The 13,590-nt window shown below is 38.6% G+C and overlaps 1 protein-coding gene across 1 annotated transcript; it reads right to left on the bottom strand.

Annotated features, from left to right (window-relative positions):
• Nucleotides 1-210: 210 nt before the first annotated feature.
• On the bottom strand, nt 211-12,368 carry LOC130545273 (formin-like protein 1). The gene is made up of 11 exons (XM_057319704.1): nt 12,353-12,368; nt 12,001-12,172; nt 9,514-9,775; nt 9,359-9,427; nt 9,210-9,290; nt 8,996-9,125; nt 8,728-8,891; nt 8,507-8,608; nt 7,823-7,930; nt 7,634-7,748; nt 211-6,982 (listed from the first exon to the last, which is right to left on the bottom strand). The coding sequence occupies exons 1-11, from the start codon at nt 12,366-12,368 to the stop codon at nt 6,882-6,884; spliced, it is 1,320 nt and encodes a 439-aa protein (XP_057175687.1). The 3' UTR covers nt 211-6,881.
• Nucleotides 12,369-13,590: the final 1,222 nt, after the last annotated feature.

Below are 13,590 nucleotides of genomic sequence, written 5' to 3'. Positions count from 1 at the left end.
CACATACAGTCGATGCTTTGAGTAAAGTGTTACCAAGAAAACTTCTGCTATTCTCTGTACTGTATGTATGACACATCAGGTGTAGATGATGTGCCATATGTGATCTAGAAACTGACCTTGGCATTTTGATAATATTACTGTTTCAAGGCGTTCGAACATTCGGTCAGACATCAGAAGGAATTGGAAATTAGATATGAACTTTGAATCCTGCTCAGTTCTGCCAAACCTCAGGGACTGACCTGAGAAAAAATAACACGGATAGATAGATAGATAGATAGAAATACAGCCACAGAAAGGATAAGAGATCACTTCAGTTTTGCCTTTAATCATCATTTCTGCATTCCATCATATACTTCTTAAAATGAATATATCTCCGCTGTCCTTCTGAAACCTTGTATCTCCATATCTCCTGATTTTTATTTCTTGTGCAAATATCTAACTAATAACAAGAATTAAAAAGTGCTCGTCAACGTTGACAACACAGTATGCAATCATTGAAAAAGTACAGTGTTTTTTTGCATCTTCTGAAAAACTGAATTTGGACATCCGAGGTTTTGAAAGGACAGTGATGATATGTTCAACATTAGTCATGTGTTGCTGAAACAGGAATATTAACGTTTATTTGCAGTTTTCAAGATCTGCAAACATTGCATATTTTTTGTTTTTTAAATTTCTGTGAATAAATTCAAACAAAATACGATATTTTCATTTGGATTTTAAGAGAAATGTCGTCACAAGTAAACAGAAAGAAACAAAAAATGATCATTTTAAATAGTAAATGCAGACAAACGGATCATTTTGAAGTAGTCTCTTCATTTTTTCTGCGGCTGTATATTAATGTTATGAAAAACATTCAGGTGTGTCATTTCTTCACAGTTAGAAGAGTGGGCTGGGCGGGGCTATTTTTATATTCTGTTTGCCAGACCAATGGCATAGTCTTTTAAACTAGCATGAAAATATTCTTTTAGTAACTCATCTGGTGACACTGATGGCAGAGAAACTAAACACTGAATAATGCACACAAGCGACGGAACAAGAAGAGGAAACAATGCAGTGCTGTACAGTCTCATCAGGCCAGACAGCATTCCCTAAATATATCCCAAATGAAAGAGAAGAGAGAGAAGGAACATTTGGGTGGAAAGAAAGGGAGAAAGAGAAAAAGAGTCTACAGGTTCCTGTAATTCTCTCTCTATCTTTTCGTCCTCTGGTCTCTCTCCCTCCTGCAGGGTTATCCATCTTTCTGTTATTTCACTGTGAAAATGAATAAGAAAAAAGCGCATTGTGTTCAAATATATACTGAGCCTTACTGTGTGTCATTCAGTTTCAACACAAAATGAGATTTATGAGCAGTGGACGTTGGCCAACATGTTCAGTGAACGATGATTTCACTTTCAGTTTGTTTCTCACATGGGTTCCAGAATACCTATTACTTAAATGATGTGTGTTTGGCTGTTTGGCTTTGCTTTAAACAGAATGAGGTTTAGTAAATGACAGTTTCGTTTTCACCTTTTATTTTTTTTAAAGTAATGGAAGGCAGTAGACAGAAAGAGAGATGTTGTGAGGAGTTTCATCTGTCAATCAATCATCGTGCGGTCTGGGTAGATTGTAGTCCGTGTGAGAGTTTAATGGACAATCACCGTGGCAACCACAAGAGGCGGGCAGGCAGAGTATGTGATTCCTGAATCCTGACACAATTTTTAAGGTCCACATGAAGTCATGGCAATGTTAGACATCGACAAGATATAAGCATTCGAATCATACATTTCTCCAAACAGATCAAAGGATTCTGCCATCATTCTGCACTTTAGCGTCTCCTCAGATTCCCGGCGGTGAGGGAAACTAAACCCACTGTAAGCATCCTTTTGCATTTTAATCCATTTCTGTAAAAAATATTTCTTCAATCTCAGAAGAAAAACATCTGACGAAGCTTGTGATTTATTCACTACACTTTGTATCCTTTTAAAGGATGTAATGTCCATGCAGTGTGCATAGTAATCCGTGCATACAATAAATGATGTGTACAGTATCCATACTACAAAAATATTGCCAAGACATACTGTACTTTGCATTATATTCCTATAGATTGGAATATGACATATAATAGAAATATATGTATTTATAGGAATATAGATATCTATAGATTCACCGAACACTTTTAATACTTTTGTTAAAGGGGTCATATGGCGTGAACACGTGTTGTTCTGTGTCTCTGGTGTGTTATACGTTGCTCATGCGTGTATTAGACGTGTAAAATTGCAGAAATGAAAGTGTGGGAACACAAGAGTCATTCTATGTAAAAGCGAACGCTCACCCAGACCTGCCTGAAACACCTCGTGTAGCCACACCCCCACAAATCTACGTCAGTTGGTGGTCTGATTTGACTAAGACCGCCCAAATGTAGACGCAAGTAAGGTGGGCGTACCTGTCAGTACAATTGAAGAGGAACCTGATGTTCCAGATATGGTCAGAGGCGTTACATTTCCCTCACACGCTTGCAGTATTCCACCAATCACTACACACTGGTGAACTGGCCAATCACAGCACACCTCGCTTTTCAGAGCCATGAGCTTTATTTAAAATCTTTCAGAGAGGCGGAGCAAAGAGGAGTTACAAACATGCGTTTTTAACCTTAAATCCTGTAGACACATTACATCACATCTAAAACAAACCATAATATTCCTTTCAGCCGTGTCATATCACCCCTTTAAACCAGAGAGCAATTTGTTAAGGCCACAGGAAACAGGGACTTTTATCTCTGTTTTTGTTCTCCAACACGTTGCATGTTTTATACCACAACCCTTCTGGTTTTGGTCCCTGGATTGCGTACCTCCAGATAGTTGTCTTGATCAGAGACAGTTTTGGTTTCTAGTGCACTGAGTCTGCGGTCTGAACCACAACAGGAGACGGTTTCCCGGTCATCAGTCCGTGTCGAACCGCTCCGGCTTTGTTCCCAGGCAAAGATGTGGATAATTTGGCAAGCCGTCGAGTCAGACGGGCTTAATGTGAGGTCTGTGGCATGAATCTGTCATCGGGACAGTTTGGCGCATCGAGCAGCGGCTCCGTGAAGATTCCCTTTAAAGGGATTATTTCTTCTGAAAAGGTCAAACTGTTTGTTGGCCCCCGAGTGCCAAGGACGATGTGAATAGTGAGTGGACGTGTCATTTTGTTTGTATCTTGAGGGTTTCCCAAGACGTCGCTGTCGATGTTTAATAAGGTGAAGTAAATGAACACTGTAAGAAGCAGCCGTGGGGAAAAATGATTCCGTCTGCTGTTCTCAGCTTCTTGATCTGTGGGAGACGGGTATCCAAAGCTTCTTCTGCAAATAATGACTTTATCAGGGAAAAACTAACCTGACTGTCAATTCATCATGAGGTGAAAGAAAGAAATGCTGCTAATAGAGCTTGTTAATGAAACGCTGTTACACAACACATGCCACTTTGTGTCCTTATAATGCCACACGACAAGTTATTTGTTGAACGTGAAAGTGCTGCAGTACAAAAACAGCCTATTCATATCCAATGCACTGATAGTTTTCAGTCAGTGAGGTTCACTGTGGGCGGGGCTACCGAGTGTGACGCGTGCTTTCATTGGCTCTTTAATGTTGTGCCCTTCACAAGACAACTTTAAATCAAACTTGTCCACATCAGCTTGTACTCAAAGTCACAGTGTTAATAGAAAGAATATGTAGTCTGAATTCTACTTTTCTGTTGTTAAAGGAATAATCATATATAACATATGTCCCCTTTTTTGTCTGTAGGCTACGACCGCGTTTTAGTGTCACGTAGCTAATACATAAAAAAAAACATACTGTTAACATTATCTACGTAATACATAATGTTAATAATAAATGTACATTGCAAAATTAAAGTCGTTGTGTTTTGAGAAAAGTCAAAATTACGAGAATGAAGTCGTGGCAATATGTCATATTTGGTCTGACGTTACAACATCTTGTATTTTTAATTCTAAAAAAATCAAGAGTTTATTCTTGTGTTGCTTCTGATTTATTCCCCTAATTTGACTTTATTTAAAATCATACGACTTTAAGCTTGTAATCTTGTTTTTTTATTATTTTTAGGTGACACTAAACGTCATACATGTACTACTAACTACTGTCACTAAAAAATGAAGAAACACTGCCCCCTTGTGACTATTATAGGTACGATAAAATGAGGGCTACCAAAGTCAAAAAATACTGTTCCCTCTAAATCTATGCGTTGCTTAATGTATTCAGGAGCATTAGTTGAAACTTTCAATCACCACAACAGAAAGATTTCATTGGAAGTATTGATTTGATCTTTGTTTTTCTCTCTTTTATCCACCGACCTGTCCTAACTTGCTTGTATCTGGTCCTCAGTCAACCCTCTCCTGACCTTACGCCGAGGTTATCTACAGTATATACAGTACCATAAATATGGCCGGCATCAGTCTCTGGTAAACTCTTACAGTACGAGAAACATAACATTCTTCCCTTCCAAGTATTTTTAACTGGGTTGAATGGAATTCTGAAACAATGGGAATGTAAGTTTGTTTAGGATGTATGAATAAAAACAATGGTAACCTCTTTATTCTAACACAAGAAGACATCGTTCATGACAACCATCCACTTTACCTTTCTGCCTCAAATGGTCCAATAAATGTTGTTGAAACTGGCATGTTGACCATCCGCCTCTTGAGTTCTGCCCTCTGTGTCCCCACATGCCCCTTTTACCCCGACATCTGACCCTGTTCAAGGTGCGTGGCGGCGATGACCCTGGGAATCCAGGAGAACTCTAAAATCCCACACGGATGTCCACGACTAAAGCACAATGTATGTGACAGTACAGAAGGTAGGAATGTGAATCTCTTAGAGAAGCTGCTCGGATGGTTACGGATCCGTTTCTCTACACTAAGCAAGAAATGTCAAATGGAAGCTCAAACGGTACGATAATGCTGAGATGAGTTGCTAATTGTGTAGAAATAATTGTCTAGACTTTCTGCAATTCTAGAGTCGTAGCACAACTAAAAACAGTAAACACACACACTATACGTGACGAGTGAAAATCTCAATTGACAAGAAATTCAAGATCAAGTATAAAATAGATTTTTATAAGATTAGCTTTTGTATTTTTATACGCAAAAGAAAGAGAATGTTAGAATTGTGTGACTAAATTGACGTGGGGTACATGCCTTATCCAAATTCATCTCCAAACGATACTCGGGAATCTATATGCATCAAAAGACCTGTGTTTCCCCCAGTGCAATCTGAAGCGTGAAGCGTGAATGTCAATTTACTCCATTTTACGGCACGTTTCATCATACGTGCAAACATACACGTGAAGCACTTTGTGTCGCTGACCTGAAGGTGAGAGAGCAGCTGATGCTGAACCAAACTGCTTTCTGGTAATGAACGCCAAGGGTTTATATTGTACACAACGGCTCCACTGCCATCGTCCTTCCTCACTTTAAGCGAAAGAGGTTGTATGTTATTGTATAAAAAAGGTGGTGGTGTCCATCAGAAGCCTGGTACATACCTCATGTTTTTCTTTGTGACTTGATATGGAAAAGGAACCCAAACTCTCTGAGCGTCACATGCTGTGTTAACATACTGTAACTATATGTACAAAACAACGGTGTATCTGTGTACCTGTATATAAACTGTATCATGGATATGTTCATTTAAGGTATTTTTGGTCATCTTTTTTATTTGAACTATGTCACGAGAGTTCTGAACTGCATGCAGAGATCTTGAAGTGCGCATGCAGAATCTTCTCTCTGTGCGTTTTGTTGACGTGTGTAAGATAGATGGCTTTCTGTATTTAAAAAGAGAAACATTTTTTTAAGAAATAGAGTTCTATATAAGTAGATCAGATCCTTTTCACTGTTGTCTCTAATCTATAACGAACCATTCAACCATTCCAAACCTCTTTGGCGCCGGCCAGTAGATTAAACAACAACACTTTTCATTAATGCAACAGATAGAATGTATATATCCATCTATCTATTGACAAATTCTTGTGATCAAACCGTAACGATACAAGTGCGAATGCAATGTCAACCAATAGAAATATATCTCTATGGAAATGTTATAATGCAGAAGTTGTATTCATGTTGATAAAACCTCGTCTGGTTCTGTATGTACAAGAGACTGTTGGTTTTGAATGTCCTTGTGGTGTTTTGTGACTATTAAAGTGAGTATCTTCTACATATGACTTCCACATTATTCCTCCAGTAATATTCATTTCAAGACTTTGATTTGTGATTTTATTGATTTGCGCCAGTCGTCCAGTATAAAATCTTTATTATGTCAAATGTATGTAGAAAGAAACAGTGATGGATTTGTATGAAAAATACATATACATGTATAAGCTACTGCTATACATTTACAGTAAGGAGCAAAGCTGTGGTGGAAAATGATGAAGTTTATAAAACAATCTGGGGTCATGCTTCGCCCCAAAATTTAAAGAAACATTATTTCAAAATGGTCATATTTGCTTGATTGTCATTTCGAAGTGTAATTTTCATTTATTCAAAATATTTTCTTTGTGATTTTGGGGTGGAATTGATAAGTGTGTGAACTGCTACATGTAGAATAAATCGTGAATTGATTCTTTATACAACTTAAAGGCGGGGTGTCCAATTTCCAAATTGCGCTTGTTTAGACAAAGTCGGGCCGAGTACCAAAACAACCTTGTAGCCAATCAGCAGAAAGGTGCACACGACGGACATTAGTCGAGCCGAGCGCTGTCTGTTTGGGTGATTTGAACATCAACAACGACTAAGAGAAATCGGACACCCCGCCTTTAATTTAAAGTTCATATTAAATCTGAAGTTTAAATATTTCTTGTAAACAGTTTTTTTGGCTTTCTTGTTCCTCATGGAGTTCTTTCAGGCATGCGTGTGTGTTACAGGGAGATATCTGAGGACACGGGAAGCTGCTGAGCTGCTTTCCATTTGGCGCTTCGTCTGCCTCCATCTGCTCGGATATACGGCTGGTTCCTCAAATCTACACACACACACACGCGCGCGCGCGCACACACACGCACACACACGCACACACACACACACGCACACGCACACACACAAAGTCGAAAGAGCTTTTTAATAGTAAAGACATCATTTACAAGCAGCAAAGAACCTATTCAAAACTGGAAGGACCCTAATATCAGAGTTTAGGGCCAAGACAAGTTGCAGAAAGTTTTAGAAGGTTAAACAGATAGCAGAACAAACAGATAGAGATGCCTGGAGAGATGGAGAAGACAGAGGAAAGCTGCATCCTACACTTTACACTTCAACTACTGATTGTTTTGAGTATGTAAGATAGTATGCCAGTACTGAGATGCTCTAAAAGGTCAGATGATGTTTGCTCTTACAGTACGTCATCTTTAGCATCTATCTAAATTTGTAGATTATTTAAATTTATACTTTTAATCTGCAATCGTTTCATTTTCAATTATTTAATTTGTTTACGGTTTCTTCTTTTCTGTACACACATGCACACTTTCACACTTTTGGCATACTGTCTTTAATATACTGTCTTTAAATACATGATTAATAATCTCTATATTGTGGTATGGCACACTAATCCTAATCTCACATGCTGTTTTCGATGGGCGGTATGCAGAGGCAGCCGTTTGACCTTTGACCCCAGACTAACCTGTGATGATGTCTTCGATGGCTCCATCTTTGCCCTCTCGAACGAGAGGCGACACCTGCCTGCGCTTCAGCTCCGCAATCAGATCCATCTGCGGTAACCGCGGCAACATGGGCACCTGCTCACATGAACAAACTGTTTCCATGAACTGTTTCCATTTGACTTCCCGTCTTTCATGTTCTGGCTCCTTACCTTATGAGTCACAGACATGATCATGGGAGGCTCAGAGACGGCGAAGTCTGCGCTGTCCTCATTCTCAGAGAAATGCTTCTTCCGCTGCGTGTTTTCTTGTTCGGCCAGCTTCAGGAACACGGAGAGAGAAAGAGAGAGAGAGAAACGATTAGATCCAGAAGTTCTTATTTGTTTTGTGAGGTTCGTGCATCCAATCATAATGATTAATGGAACTAAACTGAAATAAAACCAATGTGTGATGCGTTAGGTGTCACGAGATTCACACGTGACATTTATACACCGTTTATTATTTATTGGGTTTATTTGCTGCTATCAAGTGATTCAAAGAATCTAGACATCAACACGTCTCAATTTGCATACTTGGATTACACTAATTTACACTCGGCTAACAAAAATATGTGCCAAAAACGTTTTGCTAACATTCCTATTAAAATATTATTTCTAAATGTTTGTACACATTCACCAAACAATGTAAGAATAATGTTTATAGCATGATGATGAAATGCTGTTTAAACATTACTGCAAGAAGGTTTTTTGATAACTTTGGGCAACGTTTTCTACAAGTTCCCTCAAAGTAACTGGGTTACCATCGTCATGGTTCTAATCTCAGTATTTATCAGGAAGTAGATTTATTTGGTTTATTATTTCTAATATTCACTTTGATGTACACTGTTATGATATTACCTTATAGGCTTTGATGAACCTCGCAAAAACAGGAAAGAACGCAGAAGGGGGCGTGGCTTTGGGATTCTCCCCCAAATATTCCACAGCTGAGTGATACACCTCCTGCACAGGGACGGACAGACATCAGTAATGCTGGTGTACCTGCGTTCACTAAAGTATAGGACGTCTTATTCATCTGTTGAGTCTTTTCATTTGAAAAACAAATCCTTCAAGTTCTGCACCTGAGCTGTTTTGCTGTCTTTGAGCACACTGTCCAGCACACTCCCGTTTTTGGACAGAAAGTCCGCGAGAACAACGCTGTCTTTGTGTTGTTGGAACTCCTTCCGCACCATCTCCATTCCCTTCTCAAGCGAGCGCACGTCTGCAATGATGCTGTCCAGAGACACTAAGAGAAGCACTCGGGTTAGTCTACGTGAGTGGGCTTTTATCAGCGGATCACAGCTGCTTTAAGGGAAGGGTAAAGAATGGCAGATTCTGAGGTCTACTCACCGAGTGCCGCTTTGTCCAGAAAGTGCAGCTCAGTGTGAAAGTTCTGCAGCTGTGGATATTTCTCTTGTATGATGCTGATGATGAAGTGCAGCAGCGTCTGTTTTCGATCTGTGGATTTCATGTCCAAAAGCTGCACAAATGTGAAACTATATCAACGGCACTTATTTTACACGATATCTACTCCGTGATCTAATGCATTATCCAAATCGAATACCAGGTCAAGACTTTGGAGTCGAAATCCATATGCTGAGCCTCTTTTCCCACTGTTCATGTAATTCCCGAATGCAAGAATGATCTAGAGAAAAGATGTTTTCTTTTTGTCAGTATGTAGTTAAATGTAAGTCAAGTCACAGATTTCTTTACCTCTAGAATCTTCTTCAGTTTGCTGGAGGATTTGATGGACATGGATGCAGCGAGAATTGCATTTAATTGCTGTGAAATATTTGAAGAACCAAACAAAAGAGAAAAGTTATTGTATCCATTGGGAAGTGATGGGGATGTGTACTGTACATACTCACCGGCTGTAGAAGCTGGATGCTCTCGCTGAAACTGCCCATGAATGTCATTGTGCTGATTCTCTGCGAGAGACGTGGGATTTTACTGAAAGCCACCATGAATCTGTCTTCCTCCGACAGCTCCGCCAGGGACCGTCCCTCACGTTCAAAATTCTGAATCAGCTTCAGCTCGTAATCAGACGGGATGAAACGCTCCAACTGCTCCAGAAAATCTGAGTTTAACAAATCAAGATTACACCTGCAGAGAGAGAGAGAATTTTTGAATTTTAAAATCCATTTAATTTACAATTAACATCAAATCAACACACCTCCAATAAACAAACAAACAAAAAAATATATATGTATATCAATTTTATTTCTTCTAGTTATATAAATTGCCATTTTTGCGTCACCTATAATAAAATTTAATAATTGCCATTTCATTCCATTTTCTGATTTGTGCTGATACGCAATAATACAACTCTGAATATTAAACAGTACGTTGAACTTGCTAAACAACAAACCCAAAAAAACAAATAAATCGCACAATCTTGTACATTCCATATTATTTTTTCTAAAGGAGGTTTATAAAAAACCCTCCATACCGGATTAACATCATCATTCAAATGCAACTTTTCCCTCCAAACAGTATCCACTCTATCCTTTAAGGTGTTCTTATTCAAAACTTTAACACAGCTTCTATACAATTTCTTCCTGTCAACCTCAAAAAAATTTAAATCTTCTAAACAAGAAGCACCCAACAACGATCCCCCACAACCTCCAAAATTAGGAGTGATACAAACCCCCAGGAAAGGATCGTTCTTATTTGGATGCAAATTTCCTTTACAAAAACTCAAAATGAGAGACTTTTCTTGTACAGTAAGTTTCTGTTTCACCAATTCCAAAATTTTTTCAACTAGTCTTATTGATTTTAGACCCAAAACTGAGGCCACCTTATTCAAATGATCCAAGTCAGGCCCACCAGCAGTTATTAGATTATATAATTTAACATTCTTTGACATACGTAACATATTTTCAAACCCCAATGCCACTTCAGAAGTAATATCCAATCTTGCCCCATAAACAATAGGCTCTTCTAATAACCCAAATAAAGAACATTCAGAAACTCCTCTCTTTTTTTCAAACAGACTCCAAACTTTAAAAACACCTTTGTAAAATAGAGTCAGTCCATTTAATTGAATCTTACAAGTGTCCACAAGAAATAAAGAAGATTCAAGTCCCAAATTTCCAGCTTGACTTAAAATGAAATTAGCAACATCCTTCCACACAAGATCTTTAGGTCCCATCAAGAGTCTTTGAATAAATTGTAGACAAAAAGTTGCTCTCCTGCTAGCCAGATGTATTAGTCCTTGGCCCCCTTCTTCTTTAGGAAGATATAGAATGCTCTGCGGTACCCAATGAAACTCCGTCCAAAAGAAATCCACTATGATTGTCTGCAGTTTTGCAAGGAGTCCATTTGGGGGTTCAATACATGCTAGCCGATGCCAGAATGTTGAGGCCACCAAATTATTGATAACTATAACTCGTCCTCTAAATGACATTTTTGTCCAAAGCCATTTCCATTTTTCTAATTTTCCTTTTGTCTTCTCCAGGACACCCTCCCAGTTTTTTTGCTGTACTGAATCATCTCCAAGAAATACACCCAAATATTTAAAACCTCCTTTCTTCCATTCAAGTCCAGCAGGAAGCTTAGGAAGGTATCTTCTCTCCCCCCGCCCACACACTATAGCCATACTTTTTAACCAGTTTACCTTTGTTGAAGACATTTTTCCAAAATCATTGATTATTCTCTGCAAAATGTTTATTTCTTCTTGTTTTTTAACCATAACAATAATGTCATTAGCATAAGCTGACAACTTGACCTTGACCTCAGAATTTGGTATATACTCCATCCATCAATATTTGCTCTAATTCTTAGTAACAAGGGTTCAATAGACAAAGCATAACATGCCTGACAAAGCACACCCTTGCCTTATACCTCTCGTAACTTTGAAAGGAGTACTCAACCCTCCATTAATTTTAAGTATACTCTCAATATTTCCATACAAGACCTTAATCATTTCAATAAACTTTGGATTGAATCCAAATTCTCTTAACGTCAAATTCTCTTAACGAAATAAGACCACAATTCAAGTCTAAAGATCTAGAGATGTCTAGAATATCTCTGATCAAATGAACATTGTCAAAAATAGATCTATTAGGTGTCTACATGAATGACCCGACCAATCACTTCTCTTAATCTAATAGCCAAAGTCTTGGACAAAATCTTCAAATCGGAGCACAAGAGTGTCTCTTAGGTCACCTTTCTTCGGTAAAAGCGTAATGACTGCTCTCCTGCAGCTCGTAGGCAATGACCCTTCTGTCATACTGTCGTTGAGTACTGCTAGCAAGTCATCCCCTAAAACATCCCAGAATGTCTTGTAAAGCTTCACAGGAATACCATCTATCCCTGGGGCCCTACCACACTCCATACTGTTCAGGGCAACAAACAGTTCACCTTTAGTCAAAGGTTTTTCCAGTTCCTCATTATCTTTATCCGGAACTTTAGGCAGACCTACATAAAACTCTCTGGCAATTCCACTGACCTCCACATATTCACTCTTGTACAACTCCAAGTAAAAATTCACAGCTCTTTTCCGAATTTCCTCCACATTTGTAAGTTCTGTACCAGATTCAGATAACAAGGAATGTATAATTCTTCTTTGACCATTTTTCTTTTCAAGTCCAAAAAAATATTTGGTCGGCCCATCCATGTGCGTCACATTTTGAAAGCGTGAACGTACCAGTGCACCCTGTGCCTTAAACCCCAACATATCATCCAAAGCCTTTTTTTCCCCTTAACCTTTTACAGCATTCATGATCGCCTGTAGAGTCCGATAAATTTTGTAAATCTACAATTTCTTTTTCCAAAGCCTCTAATAACTGAGAAGTGTCTCTAGAACTATTGAGAGTATACATACGGCACAGTTGCTGTATTTCCACCTTTCCATATTCCCACCATAACTGCAAAGAAGTAAACAGAGACTTCTTGTTCTTAAAATTATTCCAAAAATAAATAAAAACTTCCCGAAAAAACTTATCTTGCAATAACCCAATATTAAAATGCCAACAAGCACTTTTTGGCTTGATATTAACAATAAAAATATGACATCTGATTAACCCATGATCTGAAAAGCTTACAGGTGAAATTACACAATTCTTAATAGCGCCGATTTACATCCTAAAGCAATCTTCTTGATCTGAGAAACAACTTTTCCATGTCTAGCCAGTTCTTTCTCAATCACTTCATCTCTTATGAACGGTGGGACATTGGACACCATAAATAACCAACCGCGCTGTTCATTCTTGATGCTGATAGAATGCTTTTGTAACCAACAACTTGCGCTACAGCTAAGCTACAATCCTCCACTGAACAGCGATCCGCGGGGATAACTTTAATGCCATGCCTCCGCGTTAGCTTATCAAGGCAAACTTTTTCAGCCGCTGCCATTTCGATCAGCACAAGCTGATCAACAGCGCTTACACAAAGGTACACCAAACACTTAGATAAACAGAAAGAAACAGAACAGAAACGTTCAAACTCCGTCCACTCACTCCGCTCATGCGCAAACAGAGAGAGAGAGAAGACACGAGCTCCATGAGCTCTTAGATTTTCTTCTTTTTTTGCTGTTTTGAGATAAGAGTAAGATAAAACTGAACAAAAACTGATGGATTATCATATACAGAACTGAACTCTGATGAAAATCATTCAGAAAGTGCAGAGTTTTTGTTTTTAAAAGCAAATATTCAGCACAGCAGACCAGCGGATCAGATTAGCAGCACAAGCACACAGACTCAGATTCAAAAGAAGCTTCAACAGTCCACACAGAGAGCAGCAGTGAGTACAACTAAAACTGCACTGGACAGACATCATTTCTTTTCGAACATATGGACATAAAATAGAACTCATTTCATATTTTATAAGCTAAAATGCTAACAAGCTAAAGCTATGGCCTCTCTGGAGTCTGACATTCCTCAATGTGACAATTCAAATGAGCCTGAGAAAATCAGCCAATCAAAGGAGCCGCTCAGCCATATGCA

The sequence above is a fragment of the Triplophysa rosa genome, linkage group LG21 (genome assembly GCF_024868665.1).
Source record: "Triplophysa rosa linkage group LG21, Trosa_1v2, whole genome shotgun sequence".
In the NCBI taxonomy this organism is placed as follows: domain Eukaryota; kingdom Metazoa; phylum Chordata; class Actinopteri; order Cypriniformes; family Nemacheilidae; genus Triplophysa; species Triplophysa rosa.
This window is presented reverse-complemented; position numbering and strand designations above follow the sequence as displayed.